At 42.0% G+C, this 18,233-nt stretch overlaps 1 protein-coding gene across 2 annotated transcripts in view; it reads left to right on the top strand.

The window, feature by feature from the left end:
• Positions 1-18,233, top strand: part of ARHGEF16 (Rho guanine nucleotide exchange factor 16) — an 88,762-nt gene that overhangs the window by 48,880 nt on the left and 21,649 nt on the right. For both annotated transcript variants that reach the window (XM_077250418.1, XM_077250419.1), the window contains exons 5-6: positions 7,818-7,874; positions 11,897-12,057. In XM_077250418.1, coding sequence (XP_077106533.1) covers positions 7,818-7,874; positions 11,897-12,057 — 218 coding nt within the window. The remainder of the gene's footprint in view (positions 1-7,817; positions 7,875-11,896; positions 12,058-18,233) is intronic.

Raw genomic sequence — 18,233 nt, 5'->3', positions numbered from 1 at the left:
CCTCTAGGACCACTGTGCAGCCGCGCAGCCTGCACTAATGAAATGTCCGTCCCTGCATTTTCACTGACACCAGGCAACAATTGATCTTTCTGGGAACATTCTTTCGACAAAAGGTCATCCACGTATAGGCAATTGTTAGTTTAATGAAATCTGTTTTGGCATAAAACAAACAAACAAAAAAAGAATCAAACCCATCCAACTTCATTTGAAATGATGGTCTGTCATTGCGCGGCTAAAGTCATCGTTCGTTCCAAAGCGATTGTTTAGGTTGTAATTAATGATGAGCGGACCGGTAGATGTCCGGGCTCAGCCGAACTATTTTAAAAGTCCGGTTCGGCACCCGGACTCCGAATCCCCCATGTAAGTCGATGGAGACCTGAACTTCAGTGCTGTAAAATAGTCAGAGAAAGGACTAGGGGGCTGCAAAAAGGAAGCAACATATGGGTAAGAACTGGGCAGTTGTCCTGCAAACAAACATGGATATGGAAGTGACTTAAAGGGGTTCTGTTGCAACACCCGCTAGGGCTGTGGTGTACAGGGAACCAGGTCGGTCGGCTCTTAATCCCTTTCTGACATTACTATCCCGTCAAGGTGGGGTGGGCCCGTATGACCACCGACGGGATAGTACGTCATATGCGATCGGCCGCGCTCACGGGGGGAGCGCGGCCGATCACGGCCGGGTATCAGCTGACATCCGGCACTATGTGCCAGGAGTGGTCACGGACCGCCCCAGGCACATTAACCCACGGCACACTGTGATCAAACATGATCGCAGCGTTCCGGCGGTATAGGGAAGCATCGCGCAGAGAGGGGGCTCCCTGCGTGCTTCCCTGAGACCCCCGGAGCAACGCGATGTGATCGCGTTGCTCCAAGGGTCTCTTACCTCCTGCAGCAGGCCCGGATCCAAAATGGCCGCTGCATCTGGGTCCTGCATGGAGGTGGCTTTACAGCGCCTGCTCAACGCAGACACCTGTAAGCCTGGAGCTGTGCACGTCAGATCGCTGATCTGACACAGTGCACAGCAAAGTGTCAGATCAGCGATCTTACACTATAACATGATGCCCCCCCTGGGGCAATGTTATAGTGTAAAAAATAAAAAATATTCACATGGGTAAAAAAAATAATAAAAAAAAAATTCCCCCCCAAAAAATATATATATTGTTCCTATAAATAAATTTCTTTATCTAAATAAAAAAAAAACAATAAAAGTACACATATTTAGTATCGCCGTGTCCGTAACGACCCGACCTATAAAACTGTCCCATTAGTTAACCCCTTCAGTGAACACCGTAAAAAAAAAAAGCGCTTTATTATCATACCGCCAAACAAAAAGTGGAATAACACGCGATCAAAAAGACAGATATAAATAACCATGGTACCGCTGAAAACGTCATCTTGTCCTGCAAAAAAACTAGCCACCATACAGCATCATCAAAGAAAAAATAAAAAAGTTATAGTCCTCAGAATAAAGCGATGCAAAAATAATTATTTTTTCTATAAAATAGTTTTTATCGTATAAAAGCGCCAAAACATAAAAAATTGATATAAAATATAAATGAGGTATCGCTGTAATCGTACTGACCCGAAGAATAAAACGGCTTTATCTATTTTACCAAAGGCGGAACGGTTTAAACGCCTCCCCAAAAGAAATTCATAAATGGCTGGTTTTTGGTAATTCTGCCTCACAAAAATCGGAATAAAAAGCGATCAAAAAATGTCACGTGCCCGAAAATGTTACCAATAAAAACATCAACTCGTCCCGCAAAAAACAAGACCTCACATGACACACTGGACCAAAATATGGAAAAATTATAGCTCTCAAAATGTGGTAACGCAAAAAATATTTTTAGCAATAAAAAGCGTCTTTTATTTCCATTTTCCCATTAGGGTTAGGGCTAGGGTTAAGGTTAGGGCTAGGGTTAAGGCTACAGTAAGGGTTGAGGCTAAAGTTAGGGTTAGGGTTGGGGCTAAAGTTAGGGTTTGGATTACATTTACGGTTGGGAATAGGGTTGGGAATAGGGTTAGGGGTGTGTCAGGGTTAGGGGTGTGGTTAGGGTTACTGTTGGGATTAGGGTTAGGGATGTGTTTGGATTAGGGTTTCAGTAATAATTGGGGGGTTTCCACTGTTTCGGCACATCAGGGGCTCTCCAAATGCGACATGGCGTCCGATCTCAATTCCAGCCAATTCTGCATTGAAAAAGTAAGACAGTGCTCCTTCCCTTCTGAGCTCTCCCGTGCGCCCAAACAGGGGTTTACCCCAACATGTGGGGCATCAGCGTACTCGGGACACATTGGACAACAACTTTTGGGGTCCAATTTCTCCTATTACCCTTGGGAAAATACAAAACTGGGGGCTAAAAAATAATTTTTGTGGAAAAAAAAATATTTTTTATTTTCATGGCTCTGCGTTATAAACTGTAGTGAAACACTTGGGGGTTCAAAGTTCTCACAACACATCTAGATAAGTTCCTCGGGGGGTCTAGTTTCCAATATGGGGTCACTTGTGGGGGGTTTCTACTGTTTAGGTACATTAGGGGCTCTGCAAACGCAATGTGACGCCTGCAGACCAATCCATCTAAGTCTGCATTCCAAATGACGCTCCTTCCCTTCCGAGCTCTGCCATGGGCTCAAACGGTGGTTCCCCCCCTACATATGGGGTATCAACGTACTCAGGAAAAATTGGACAACAACTTTTGGGGTCCAATTTCTTCTTTTACCTTTGGGAAAATAAAAATTGGGGGCGAAAAGATAATTTTTGTGAAAAAATATGATTTTTTTATTTTTACGGCTCTGCATTATAAACTTCTGTGAATCACTTAATGGGTCAAAGTGCTCACCACACATCTAGATAAGTTCCTTAGGGGGTCTACTTTCCAAAATGGTGTCACTTGTGGGGGGTTTCAATGTTTAGACACATCAGTGGCTCTCCAAACGCAACATGGCGTCCCATCTCAATTCCAGTCAATTTTGCATTGAAAAGTCTAATGGCGCTCTTTCGCTTCCGAGCTCTGCCATGCGCCCAAACAGTGGTTTACCCCCACATATGGGGTATCGACGTACTCAGGACAAATTGTACAACAACTTTTGGGGTCCATTTTCTCCTGTTACCCTTGGTAAAATAAAACAAATTGGAGCTGAAGTAAAAAAAAAATGTTTTAAAAAGTTAAATGTTAATTTTTATTTAAACATTCCAAAAATTCCTGTGAAACACCTGAAGGGTTAATAAACTTCTTGAATGTGGTTTTGAGCACCTTGAGGGGGGCAGTTTTTTGAATGGTGTCACACTTGGTTATTTTCTATCATATAGACCACTCAAAATGACTTCAAATGAGATGTGGTCCCTAAAAAAAAAAAAATGGTGTTGTAGAAATGAGAAATTGCTGGTCAACTTTTAACCCTTATAACTCCCTAACAAAAAAAAAAATTTGGTCCCAAAATTGCATAAAAATTCAAAGTTGGAAAATTGCAACATTTTCAAAATTTTCGCCAAATTTCCGTTTTTTTTCTCTCAAATAAACGCAGGTAACATCAAAGAAATTTTACCACTATCATGAAGTGCAATATGTCACGAGAAAACATTGTCAGAATCACCGGGATCCGTTGACGCGTTCCAGAATTATAACCTCATAAAGGGACAGTGGTCAGAATTGTAAAAATTGGCCTGGTCATTAACGTGCAAACCACCCTTGGGGGTAAAGGGGTGGTCACGGCAGCAGTGACCCGGTCTGTGGCCCTTGGTGTGCAATATTAAGGATGAGGGAAATTATTGTAGGGGATTATTCGTGACGCCACCTATGGAGTTCGGCTAGAGATGGCCGACGCTGCTTAAGGGGACCGCTGGGACCGGTGGTGTTGCAGCTGAGATGGTTTGACTCCCCACAGGTGGAGCGGGGCCCTAGGGCTACCAGAACAGTCTATTAGGGGTTGTGGACGTTGGGGTGCAAGAATGATTGGAGGACACGGACAGAATTCCCCTTGCCCGGTGGGGTTGGAAGCCTCCTTACTGCGCTGCTCTCTGAGTTCCTGATGCTTGTAGTTCTCCTCAAGTCCCTCTCTGTCTGTCCACTTAGTGAAACGCTACCCACATGGCAGGCAGCTTGAGCCTTTTTCCAGGTGTCACTCCCTCGTGGTGACTGCGGGCTCTGTTATGCGGCGGTGCCTTCGGGTGTCAGTTGTGGCCAATAGACCTGCAATCTCCTGTCCTCCGGATTTGGCTGTGGAGACTATAGTTCCCACACAACCACGGACTCCGGTGTCCACTCTGTTGCGCTCAATCCTGAGGTGAGCTAAGTCGCAGCTCCACTCCCAGGCTCTCCTCATATGCTTCCTCTCCCTTCACTGTCTCACACTGAACTCTCTAACCCCGTCTCCAGACCAGAACTTATAGGGAAGCTACCCTGAAACTGGGTTTAGAGCTCCCCCTTCTGGTCTGGAGTCAGGAAAGGTGTTGTATGCCAGCGTACCTGCTAAGGGAATCCATTCTTGCTTCCAGGCATGGCATCACCCCCTGTGAGGGAGGCAATGCCGCTGTGGCAGCCGGACTCCTGGGGTGCCACACTGTCACCTTAGCAATCATAGTAAAATAGAAAGTAAATGAATAACATAACATTGTTATTCATTTACATTGCGACTAGCTACCGCCAGCCCAGTTGAAAATTTCACCCTCCCCGTACCCCCACAGAAGCTTATTAAAGAAAAAATAAATAAATTTCACCCACAGTGCATGTTTTCACATTTCCCCCACAGCTCCAAAGTTTCAGCCCCAGTAGTGTACATTACAGCAGCCACAGATGAAAATCTTGTAGTAGCTAATGGGAGTCTAGTTCAAATTTTCACCCACAAAGCATGATGCAGAGTACCCCCATAGAAGATGATAACAAATTTTATTTTTTTGCCACACTACTCGTTTAGACACAGCGGTACAGTGAAAGTATTTGTTTGGCCTACAAATGGCAAAGAGATGTCTGCATAGTAGAATTATTTTTTATGCACTATTCTGGTACACACAGTGGCTTTTGGCACAACACTATCACAGATATGGGTTAAAGAATACACATAGCGGCTTTTGGCACAGTACTCTCACTGAGTCAAGTGCAGAGTACACACAGCGGATTTGTGGTAGAGTGCACTATCTAACACAGTCCGTCACTCCAGCTGCATCCTATCCCTACGCTAAGTAGCAGAATGGTGGCGGCACCCGTGATCCGGCATTTATGCAGCCTTTCAACAAACTTAATTAGACATCTGAACCCGAACAGTAAACCAGGTATCCTGTGAAAAGCCCATGTGAGGGGTTCAAAACCAGACACTAGGTGTACGGAACGGACCCCGAACTTTAGAGTTCGGGTTATCTAATGCCTAGTTGAAATAATTTTCATTACCTTTTAATTAATGATGACCTGGAATCAGCAGGTACAATTGTTTCAAAGAAAACCATAAGCAATGCACTCAACCTCCATGGCCTGTATGCACGCTCACCACGCAAGACTCCATTGCTGAACAAATAGCGTGTACAAGAAAATATAAAGTTTGCTCAACAACATTTAGACAAGCCTGTGAAATACTTGGAGAATATAGTCTGGTCATATGAAACCAAAATTGAACTCTTTGGATGCCATAATACACACCATGTTTGGAGGCCAGAAGGCACTGCATATCACCCCCAAAACACCATACCAGAAGTGAAGTTTAGAGGTGGGATCATCATGTAGCGGTGATGTTTTTCAGCATGCGGCACTGGCAAACTTCATATAATTGAAGGAATGAATGGACAAATGTACGGAGACATTCTTGAACAAAAAACTGCTGCCATCTACCAAGATCATGCAGATGAAACAAAGGGGGGGGGACAGTTCAGCAAGACAATGATTCCAAACACGCAGCCAAGGAAACTCCTATCCGGCCTAGTAGTGAAAGCAGCCGTGGCCTCGTCCATCACTTAATTGTCCTGATGATTGGAAGCAACATTGTGCTGGTTTGTGACAACTCAGTAACACAGGTGTGATATCTGCGAGGTTTTCTGACAAATTGGTGGGTTCACCTGACATTACATTAAAAAAAAAGTGTATTTTTGAACTCCTCAAAAAATAAAAACTCCATGTACACCTTCCCTATCACTTGGAATGGAGGAACGGACGCCCATCTATCAGATTTAAAATGCATGGAACAGAAGTACGGCAGGAGTTATGAGTGGTATAACCCCATACTTTTATGTCTTTGCCCCACTTGGAGTGGCACTACCGACAGACGCACTTGGGAAGAATAGCAGGAACTCATTTGCTGAACTCTTTATAATTAATATTAACTACAAAGAGTCCGAAAATTTGGATTTATTGAGCCTTGCTTGTTGCAGTACCGTGCGGATCACAACGCCATCGCACTCGTCTGCATTATGCTGTAATATAGCAGCCACATACAGCCATCTTTGCTTATGCAACCTGTGGTCCGTCACCATGAAGTGCCAGCCTCATCCAGCCTACCACATTTTTCCATTTTATGCCAGGGGCACATTCATGCAATCTTTATTTTAATTTGACATTTATAGAAAACTGAAGGAAGACAACATTTTATAAACTCTCTGTAGTGATTGAAAAATGAGCCCGAGTGCATATTGTTTTATGAGCTCATTAACAACAGTCCTATTCTAATCATTGTGTAACCTCCCCGAGCTGAGCGACTGCTCCTTGTCCTGACAGGTCATAAAACAAGTCTTGTAATCTGCAGTAAGACAAATGAATCACTTGTGAGATTTCTTAATCCTTCATTTTATGTTACCCACCTCACTAAACATTACAGCGGATTGTAAAACCTTATGTACAGTTTATCCATGTACGTTATGTCTACCGGAATACTACCTTGATACCTTTTCTGAAACTCTATTTTATAATAGTCTCTTGCGTGGCTCGCCATGACGATCGCTGATGTTTTTGTAATACATTTAATACAAAATTGTAAATATTGAAACTTCAGAACAATTGCCTTGAATTAATAGTAGTAGACAGTCTTCCTTCTCTCCTTATAATTAGCCCAGACCGTGCGCTCTGTTGCCCTCTTGTCACTTATAATCAGAGCCAGCGAGGGAGTGCACTGTCACTGTGCATTTAAAAGAATATTGCATAGTGATAAGGGAGCTTGTATTGAGCATACATTGGAATTGACAACCGGCACATGCTCCGTACAACCGGGACGAACCAGCCCCTGAAATTGACATCACTGATGACTCTTTGTTTCAGGGTGGGGACAGAGGCTGTGGCCGTAACTGCAGCCTCTGTCCCCTGATGGTGTCCCATTTAAGTATTCCAGCACTGGGGATTCTCAAGCAAAGCATCATGAAAACCGTAATGAGGAAAAAAAATAAAAATATAGCTGTTATATTAGAGAGGGAAAGGACTTTTGAATTAAACCATATTAGGAAAAACTATTATTAATATAGACATTTAGGATGAAAATCAATATTTGTTTCGGACCACCCATTTAAGCATTCAGGGTTTTCCAAGACTGTAATATTGATGTCCAATCACTAGGGTAAGCCATGAATGTCTGATCATTAGGGTCTGACTCCTGGCACCCATCAGTTCGGTGAACTTTATTATTTATTAATCGCAGCACCATACACTTGGTTCTGGTTGTGGCTATGCCTGGTACTGCAGTGATGAGGACTAAACTGCTGGTCCCGTTATAGCCACAACCAATTGTATGATGCTGTGCTGCTAGATTTTAGCTATTGTAAAATTTTGGTAATATGAACTTATATACGTGAAATGGGGGCAGCCATTGTTTTTAGTGCATCAAAAATAACATGCTTTCATCTCTCTTAGGTACAAGAAGCTGGAATTCTAGATCAGATCTCACCAGAGGAACGTAAGAGACAAGAGGTAGGACATTTTGCTATTATTACCATGTGCAGGACACAAGATTTGCTTACATGAGTACATACATGTACATACATAGTGTATGTACATACACTACATCGTAGTGTAGATCCTCTTCATATGAGTACATACAGTGATCGTACTGTAGATCCTCTTCATATGAATACATGCAGTGATCGTAGTGTAGATCCTCTTCATATGAGTACATACAGTAATCGTAGTGTAGTTCCTCTTCATATGAGTACATACAGTGATCGTAGTGTAGATCCTCTTCATATGAGTACATACAGTGATCGTAGTGTAGATCCTCTTCATATGAGTACATAGTGACCATAGTGTAGATCCTCTTCATATGAACACATACAGTGATCGTTGTGTAGATCCTCTTCATATGAATACATAATGATCGTAGTGTAGATCCTCTTCATATGAGTACATACAGTGATCGTAGTGTAGATCCTCTTCATATGAACACATAGTGATCGTAGTGTAGATCCTCTTCATATGAGTACATACAGTGATCGTAGTGTAGATCCTCTTCATATGATTACAAACAGTGATCGTAGTGTAGATCCTCTTCATATGAGTACATACAGTGATCGTAGTGTAGATCCTCTTCATATGAGTACATAGTGATCGTAGCGTAGATCCTCTTCATATGAATACATAGTGACCGTAGTGTAGATCCTCTTCATGAGTACATACAGTGATCGTAGTGTAGATCCTCTTCATATGAGTACATACAGTGATCGTAGTGTAGATCCTCTTCATATGAGTACATACAGTGATCGTAGTGTAGATCCTCTTCATATGAATACATAGTGACCGTAGTGTAGATCCTCTTCATGAGTACATACAGTGATCGTAGTGTAGATCCTCTTCATATGAGTACATACAGTGATCGTAGTGTAGATCCTCTTCATATGAGTACATACAGTGATCGTAGTGTAGATCCTCTTCATATGAACACATAGTGATCGTAGTGTAGATCCTCTTCATATGAGTACATACAGTGATCGTAGTGTAGATCCTCTTCATATGAGTACATACAGTGATCGTAGTGTAGATCCTCTTCATATGAGTACATACAGTGATCGTAGTGTAGATCCTCTTCATATGAGTACATAGTGATCGTAGCGTAGATCCTCTTCATATGAATACATAGTGACCGTAGTGTAGATCCTCTTCATATGAGTATATACAGTGATCGTAGTGTAGATCCTCTTCATATGAGTACATACAGTGATCGTAGTGTAGATCCTCTTCATATGAATACATACAGTGATCGTAGTGTAGATCCTCTTCATATGAGTACATACAGTGATCGTAGTGTAGATCCTCTTCATATGAGTACATACAGTGATCGTAGTGTAGATCCTCTTCATATGAACACATAGTGATCGTAGTGTAGATCCTCTTCATATGAGTATATACAGTGATCATAGTGTAGATCCTCTTGATAAGAGCATGACTTCATATTGTGTACTTGGAAATTCTTTTATTGCCCTAACAGAACGTGATGAGCAGAACAGTTTCTTGAGACTGAACCAAATTATGCTTCTAATATTCTGTTATCTTTGAAAAAACATAACACGATGGTGTGAAGTGAGTTTTCCTTTCGGTGGTGGTGTCTTCTTCAGGAAGTCTGAATCTGATTGTCTTTCCATGTTGACCTAAATGTCTTCAGCTAACAAATTGGCTGATGTTGGTTCTGTGCATCAGAAGTGTCCGTGAGCTACCCAGTACAAGATGTAAACTGAAATGGACAAATCCAGCCTGCTTTATCCATGCATGGTCTCACAGTCTCCATAGACCAATGGTCTTTTTCCAAAACATAAAGTACGTAGGGTGATATATATTGCCAAAGACCCCAAACCCTGAACGTAATGGTTGTCAGTTAAGTATTGGTTCTATAGCAATGGAAAACTGTATATAACAATGAAGCAATAATAAATACTGCAAATAGTAAAGTTTTATTGTTTGATCGTCATTCTCTGGCTCACCACAGCTTACACATTCAGGTGAAGATGGTCTTGGCATATCATTGCTTGGATCTAGCGTACTTCATCCGATAACTGGGCAGTTACCGAAAGGTACAAAACCTCATATATTTTCTTTCTTCTTCCCCACCCAAAAGTGAAAGTGATGCAGTGTACCAACATAACTTGTCTGTACCACATCTAGAATTGGGCTCCTCCAGGGCTTGAGTCCTTCATGCCTCCATATGACTCCTGAAGAAGCCTGCTGATTTTTGTCAAGTTTCAGCATCACACACAATGGCACCAGGACCGTTCTCATCTATACAGTTGTAATCATTATTGTACCTCCTGAATATTGCGCATACTATGTAAAATATCTCCTGAAATATAGTGGTTTGTGAAACTGCTTGGTGATGCAGATTATAAATTTGTATTTTTTTTATATGGAAAAGCGTAATACATAAAATTCAAAATGGACTGAAGAAAAAAAAATATGAAAACAATGTCAAGAAATAACTAATTGAAAAGTAAAGTGGTGAATGACTATTTAGATGACCACACTGCTGAGTAGAATCACCGGATCCCAGTGAGCAGATGAAGTGATTGTAGTCTTTATTAAGGGTTTAAACATATATGTAGTTGTATTTGAGGAAGGGACCTGTTCGGATCCAGTGTTTCTACTCGCCAGCACAAACATCTAAATCGTCATCTGCCACTTCACTTTTCAATTGCATGTGCAGAAGTGCTCCTGCTACCAGCAGTCGAAACGACCACATCTGATTTTACGAGATTTTGGGATGTTGTGCCATACACAACCCCACATAGAGCCTAATTCTCACCCCTTACCCTTCTCTGACAAAGGTTATCACCCTATGTGAGCGTTTTCCTCTCTTTCAAGAAACCATTAAAGAAACCTTTTTGTTCAGTTTCAAACAAAGGACCAAATTAGAGTACGGTAACTAAAACCCATAATGTGAAAATCGGAAATTGATGAGGAAACCTCACAAAAGTTGGTTTGGGTGTGGTACGTGATTTGTTTGCCACATTCCAAAGAACTTGCCATCAGTCAACCTGAGTTATAGTTTCAACCTGTATGCCGCACACTGATAAAAACAGGGCTTTATGTTTGTAGGCAAAGGAGGACCCTACTGCTTATAAAAGACATAAAAGAAGAGCGACTAAATATTATTTAAAAAAAAAGCGAAATACTTCTGGGAAAATGTTCTATTGACAGATGAAACCAAACTAGAGCTCTTTGGCAGTGTTTACCAGAGTTTTATTTTATAGATGACGAAATTAATTATATAAAAGAAAAGTGCCCCTTCCCTACTTTGAGACATAGTTGAGGATCCATAATATTGTGGATCATCCGGAGGAAGTGAGAGAGCAGCCGCATCTGTCTTCTCCAGATGTCAGTTATGTTCATAAGAGAGGAGAGTGAAGACAACGCTGACTGGCCGCAGGTATTGCGTGACCTAATGTCACAAGTGTTATTTTACTGGGGGGGAGACTAGGATTCAGAGGGGTTGTCCATGTAGTGAAAAACCCCTTTAAACATTTGTAGACTCATTGTTACTAGATGCTGTGCAGCAAGCTTTAGTTAAGGGTGCCGCCTTTTAGTCCTGTCCACATCATACATTATCATTTAATCTTTTTATTATGGGTTTCTTTTATGACTGCATGTATTGTGACAGGTTAAGCGTTTGCTGAATGCATTTGTGCATGATATTAAAAATTCCAATAATAATCAATTGGTACATAAATACGTATTTCTGAAAATAGCTTTTTTCATATATAAACAATTACTGTTGCTAGTAAAGACGACCACAACTTTATACAAATAAAGAGCTGAGCAAAAGTAAACTAAACACATAAATATAATAAGAATTTTATATAAAAATAATAATAATTGAGTAAGGTCCTCTTCAAATTCTGTTTTATGCACATCTCTACCATGGGAAAAACCCTAGTTGTTCAGAGGTGGGGCGCGGTGTTTGCTCAGCTTTCGGCCTATATTTACAGTGCAGTCCTGTGTTTTCTTTGTAGGCCATATTTGAAATAATCACCTCGGAGTATTCTTATCAGCACAGCCTTGACATTCTCTTCCGACTCTTTAAAAAGTCTGATGAGCTGAAGCAGACCATTAATGGCACAGACCACCACCATCTCTTCTCCAACATCGCAGACATTCTTGAAGTCAGCAAAAGGTAATAGAACTCTATCTACAGAGGAGTAAGAAAATATACGGTATATGTGTATATATAGATATATATATTTTTTTGTTGTTGTAAGATTGTAGTAGCATCGTACGTAGTGAAGAGGCAGTGACCCACAAAGTTCCAAAACACAAAAGTCTCTTTGATGTGTTTCCTCACAGCATTAAAGTCCAATTCACACAAATGCATATAACTTCAGTGTATATTATCAGTGTTCAGTTCACACCAGTTCATAGCAATACATATCATATGGCTTTAGATTATTCAGTCCCTAAACAGGCCAGACGTCCCTTGTCCAGTTTCCTTGGGCGACCGCACGCCATATTAGTCTCCATACACACAGCCTCATATGTTGCAGACTCTACACATGCCAGCCTTCCTCTGACTAGTTCTCGTGGGTGTCCTGCATCACTGTATCAGTCTCTTACAGTCTCTTTACTCACACAGCCTCATATTTTGCAGACACTACACATGCCAGCCTTCCTCTGTCGAGTTCTCGTGGGTGTCCTGCATCACTGTATCAGTCTCTTACAGTCTCTTTACTCACACAGCCTTATATGTTGCAGACACTACACATGCCAGCCTTCCTCTGACTAGTTCTCGTGGGTGTCCTGCATCACTGTATCAGTCTCTTTACTCACACAGCCATTCACAGCCCAGGATATCCTCTGGATAGCAGCCGGGCACCATATCCACCTGTTTGCAATCATTACACATGCTAGTCCTCTTTCGGGCACAGGACATCCACCTCCCCGGGCACAGGACTGTCCACATCTGAGACCAGTTCCATGGACGACTTGCATCGCTGTATATGCTGCGGGTGCCAGGCTATTCAGCTGCCCTGGGTGCTGGCTCCACTGGCCTGTGCCTCCATGCACTCAGCCAGCGCTCTGCAGGCCTCTGCTCTGCACACACCAGACTGACACTGACATGCACCTCACACACCTGACACACCCATACCTCTTACTGCAGGGCTTTTAACACACACAGACCTGTGGCCTTCAGCCACATGAAAAACCTGGATTGGAAATCCGTGACTCCCATGCACACCTATGGACTTCGTCCGTCTGCATGCACAACCTGGGGAGAAGACACAGCAACCCCTACGTGTGACATGAGTCTGCCTCACAAGATAGATAGATAGATAGATCTCACTTTTAGACCAGCCCTATTTGGCACAGATCACCCCCAATCATCACCAACATTTTTTTCCTGATCTGTCCCAATTTTTCTTCTTGAAAAGTTATAAGGTTTGGCTATACTGATGTACATAGCACAAGATAAAATCAGGTTGGTGGAGTTGTGTACAAGGCTATACAATGCACATAAGTACAAGGTGAATTCTGTACTTGGAATAGCTTGATGAGAACTCTGAGAGATGGAGCTATTCGTGAGCACACTGGAGAGAGGGAGGGAGAGGCCTGCAGCACTGAGGAGAGGCAAGAGCTGCTGAAAAATGTAGTTTTAGCAGATAAGAATAGGACAACCTATTCAGCTATGTGAAACTGGATGCACAAAGGGGCAAATAGAGATGACAAAGGTACAAGAAAGAAATGTTATGTTGGGCTTAGGCTGTGTATTAAGAATAAGTATGCATTTACTGTGCTTTGTGAAAAATAATACATTTCTAGAAATAACCTTTTAATTTTTCGACCAATTGTCCTGATTGACCAATGGAACAAGTTTTATTATTATTATTATTATTATTTTTAATTTATATAGCACCATTGATTCCATGGTGCTGTACATGAGAATGGGTTACATGCAAATTACAGATATCACTTACAGTAGACAAACTAACAATGACAGACTGATACAGAGGGGAGAGGACCCTGCCCTTGTGGGCTTACATTCTACAGGATAGTGGGGAAGGAGACAATAGGTTGGGGGATTGCAGGCTGTAAGCTTTCTTGAAGAGGTGGGTTTTCTGGTTCTGAAGGATCCGAATGTGGTTGATAGTGGGACGTGTGGGGGAACAGAATTACAGAAGCTGGGGGATATTCGAGGATATTCGATATTATTATACGGTTGCTCCCCATTCCTGGACAGGTAAGGTCCAATTCCAGCCTCAGAGTGTCCAGGTGACCTTAAAAGTGAAAATGCCAGACAAAATACATTACATTTTTAGTAGAATGGACCTATAACCCAAAACAAAATAGATTTTTACCCAGCTCATGATACAAATATGTTAGGGGGTTTTCTATTTCTATTCTATTTCTATCATAGCTACTGAATGTCCTTGTCACAAGCCTCCTCGGCCACTAGTAACAAAAGTCTACCTTGCTTTATTTGGTGTCTTTCAGCCTAGAGTATATTTCTTATGTAGCTTTCTGGGCTGCCCATGAGGCCATGTGCACACGTTCAGGTTTTTTCGCGATAAAAATGCTATTAAAAACTCATTAAAAACACATGCATTGTGCATTCTATCATTTAGAATGCATTCTGCATGTTTTGTGCACATGGATGCGTTTTTTTCCGCGAAAAAAACACATCGCGGTAAAAAAATGAGCATGTTCATTAATTTAGCGGTTTTTCTGCGTTTTTCCCGCATTTCTATGCATCTGGGAAAAAAACGCACAAAAAACGCGTCAAAAAACGCATGCGGATTTCTGGCAGAAATTTCTGTTTTTTTCTCAGGAAAATTTTTGCAAGAAATCCTGACGTGTGCACATACCCTGATAGTCCTATGCTGAAAATAGCAAATGTCTAGGATCCCTGATAGAGCCACATTGTGGCATCCCAGATAAGTGTAAGTTGGTGAACTGGCAGACATGCGTACCTATGGCCCAGCAGAGGAAAGGCTTCTGAGGGTTCACCCTCAATCTGAACTTAACACTGCATCCGGAGTTCATGCTGCCCTAGGCACAAAAAATTGGTCAATCCCCTGCTAATAAGTAAGAATAAAAGTGCCCATACCTTATTTAAGTTAGTAGCTATGGCACCAATACAGATTAAACTAACATCAACTGAACCTGCAAATATTGTCAGTCTGTGTATGTATGTATATGTATATATAATATATATACAGGGGTTGGACAAAATAATGGAAACACCTGTAAACAGCAACAAAAGTTAGTTTAATATGGTGTAGGTCCACCTTTTGCGGCGATTACAGCCTCAATTCTCCGAGGTATGGATTCATACAAGGTGTGAATTGTTTCCAAAGGAATTTTAGCCCATTCTGCAGATAAAACACCCACCAGTTCTTTGAGCGATGATGGCGGCGGAAATCGACGTCTAATTTGAATCTCTAAAATCGACCATAAATGCTCAATAATGTTGAGGTCTGGGGATTGTCGGGGCCAGATGAGATGCTCAACTTCATTAGAATGTTCCTCATGCCATGCTTTAACGATTCTAGCTGTATGAATTGGTGCATTATCATCCTGAAAGATGGCGTTCCCCTCCGGGAACAGTGCTTGAAACATTGGATGCACTTGGTCGCCCAAAATTCCTAAATAATCTCTGCTGTTAATTCTTCCATGAAGGGATATCATTGGCCTGGCGGATCTCCACGAAATAGCACCCCCAGATCATCACAGAACCTCCATCGTGTTTTATGGTTGGGAGAAGGCAGTGTGGATGGAATGCTTCTTTCGGCTGTCTCCAAACGTACACTCGGCTGGAGGTCTGAAATGGGGTAAACGATGATTCATCTGAAAAGATCACATGTTTCCACTGCTCGAGGGACCAATTTTGGAGGTTTCTACACCACTCTAAATGATTGGAAACATTTGTCATTGAGAGCAGCGGTTTTCTAATTGCAGCTCTTCCGTGGAATCCAGATTTGTGCAGCTCCCGACGATCAGTTTTTGTGGAAACTGGGTTCTGTAGGTGTTCATTGAGCTCAGCAGTGATTTTCGGAGCCGTGGTCTTGCGATCCTCTCTCACAATTCACTTTAGAGTCCGACGGCCTCTCTCGGTCAACTTTGACTTTTGGCCGGACCTGTGCTTTGCTCTGGAAGTTTTTCCTTCTCTTTCAAATGCAGTCATTACTTTGGAGACAGTACCTCTTGACACGCCAAGCATTCGGGCACTTTCTGTTACACTAGCGCCTGCCATACGAGCACCAACAATTTGGCCTCTTTGAAAATCCGTGAGGTCTGCCATTGGTATCAGGTTCTCATCAATGTTCTTACAATTATGCAAAACAAACAGTTAATTTACATACACATATCACATAACACAAATAATCAACTACAAAACATTACTATTTGTCACGGTTTGCATGATTATCACATGTTCGAAGATTATGATGCCAAAACGTTAGGTGTTTCCATTTTGTCTAACCCCTGTATGTATGTATACGTGTGTATGTGTATGTATATGTATATATATATATATCAGTGCATAAATACAGCACCAGATCCATCATCAGTACTTGCATACATCACCAAGCTTAGTAAAGTGATCAAGTGCAATGTCCGCCATTGTTTCCAACTTATACGATTGTATTACATGAACCTGCAACTTCCAGTATGTCCTTAACAATGGTAATAAGATGATGGGTGCTGCTGATACCAGTCATAATCAGACTACAGCCCACACAAGAACTACAGTACTTACTAAAGGTTTAATACTGCTACTGCCTACATCCAAAGGGTAACTTAATTTTTGGGAGATTGTATATGTTTTAGGCCCTTTACATTCTGAGCAGTTTGGTGCTTGTCTGGGTCCGGAGGACCTCACAGACCGCTCAGAAGACACCTTGGCATTGTGTGGTTCAGGAGAGGGGAGTGCACAGACACAGAAAGCCTATGACTTTCTACTGCATACTCTTTGTGTGCTCTTGTCTCCTGAGTTGCGCACTGTCTTTTGAGCGATCAGTGAGGATCTTGAGACTGAGACCCCCAACAATCTGCTCAGAATTAAATGGCAGAAAATATATAAAGGGTAACTAAATTTTTTAGAATGTTTTTAACATGCAGATACATAGACCAATAATTCCAGTAACTGTTTATTGGCATATCTAACAATCACCAAACTTGCAAGAAAAATGTTCATTCGTCTGGTGAAGACCTTAAAAATAAGTTTCATTATGTCCCCTGAATACCTTTGCTGTGCCTTTAAATAAGTATTTTGCTGTGCCCATGAATTAATAGCCCCTCATTGTGCTCCCTGCACATATGTCCCCCACACTGTCCTCCCTTATGATACATGGCCTCGACACTGTCATCCCTTATGATACATGGCCTCGATACTGTCCTGCCTTATGATTCATGGCCTCGACACTGTCCTCCCTTATGATACATGGCCTCGACACTGTCCTCCCTTATGATACATGGCCTCGGACACTGTCCTCCCTTATGATACATGGCCTCGACACTGTCCTCCCTTATGATACATGGCCTCGACACTGTCCTCCCTTATGATACATGGCCTCGACACTGTCCTCCCTTATGATACATGGCCTCGACACTGTCCTCCCTTATGATACATGGCCTCGACACTGTCCTCCCTTATGATACATGGCCTCGACACTGTCCTCCCTTATGATACATGGCCTCGACACTGTCCTCCCTTATGATACATGGCCTCGACACTGTCCTCGCTTATACATGGCCTCGACACTGCCCTCCCTTATGATACATTGCCTCGACACTGCCCTTCCTTATGACACATGGCCTCGACACCGTCCTCCCTTATAATCCATGGCCTCTGCACCGGCCTCCATGATAAACAATAACTGACACATCAACCTCCCTTATTATTATTATTATTCATTTTTATAGCGCCATTTATTCCATGGTGCTGTACATGTGAAATACGGGGCAAATATAGACAAATACATTAGACATGAGCAAAAAAACAAGGCACACGGGTACATAAGGAGGGAGGACCCTGCCCGCGAGGGCTCATAATCCTTATGAACTATGCCCTCTAAAACTGCCCCTCTTCTTGCTCTCACCTTGCTGGCCTCTCTCTATACTGCACCATCACACTGTCCATCACTGTATAATGAAACTGTACAATCCAGAAACAGGATAATACTGAGCAATAATTTAACTCTTTACTATATAAAATCCTTCTGCTGTCTGGGTCATGTGAAAATTATGGGAGATATCCCTCCTTCCCATCACTACTAACTGCAGTCGACTTTTTGCATCCCAGGACGTCTCATCTCTATTATGACATACAGTCTTATTTAAGCTGGATATTTTTCCCAT

This window comes from Ranitomeya variabilis, chromosome 4 (genome assembly GCF_051348905.1).
Source record: "Ranitomeya variabilis isolate aRanVar5 chromosome 4, aRanVar5.hap1, whole genome shotgun sequence".
Lineage (NCBI taxonomy): Eukaryota > Metazoa > Chordata > Amphibia > Anura > Dendrobatidae > Ranitomeya > Ranitomeya variabilis.
This window is presented reverse-complemented; position numbering and strand designations above follow the sequence as displayed.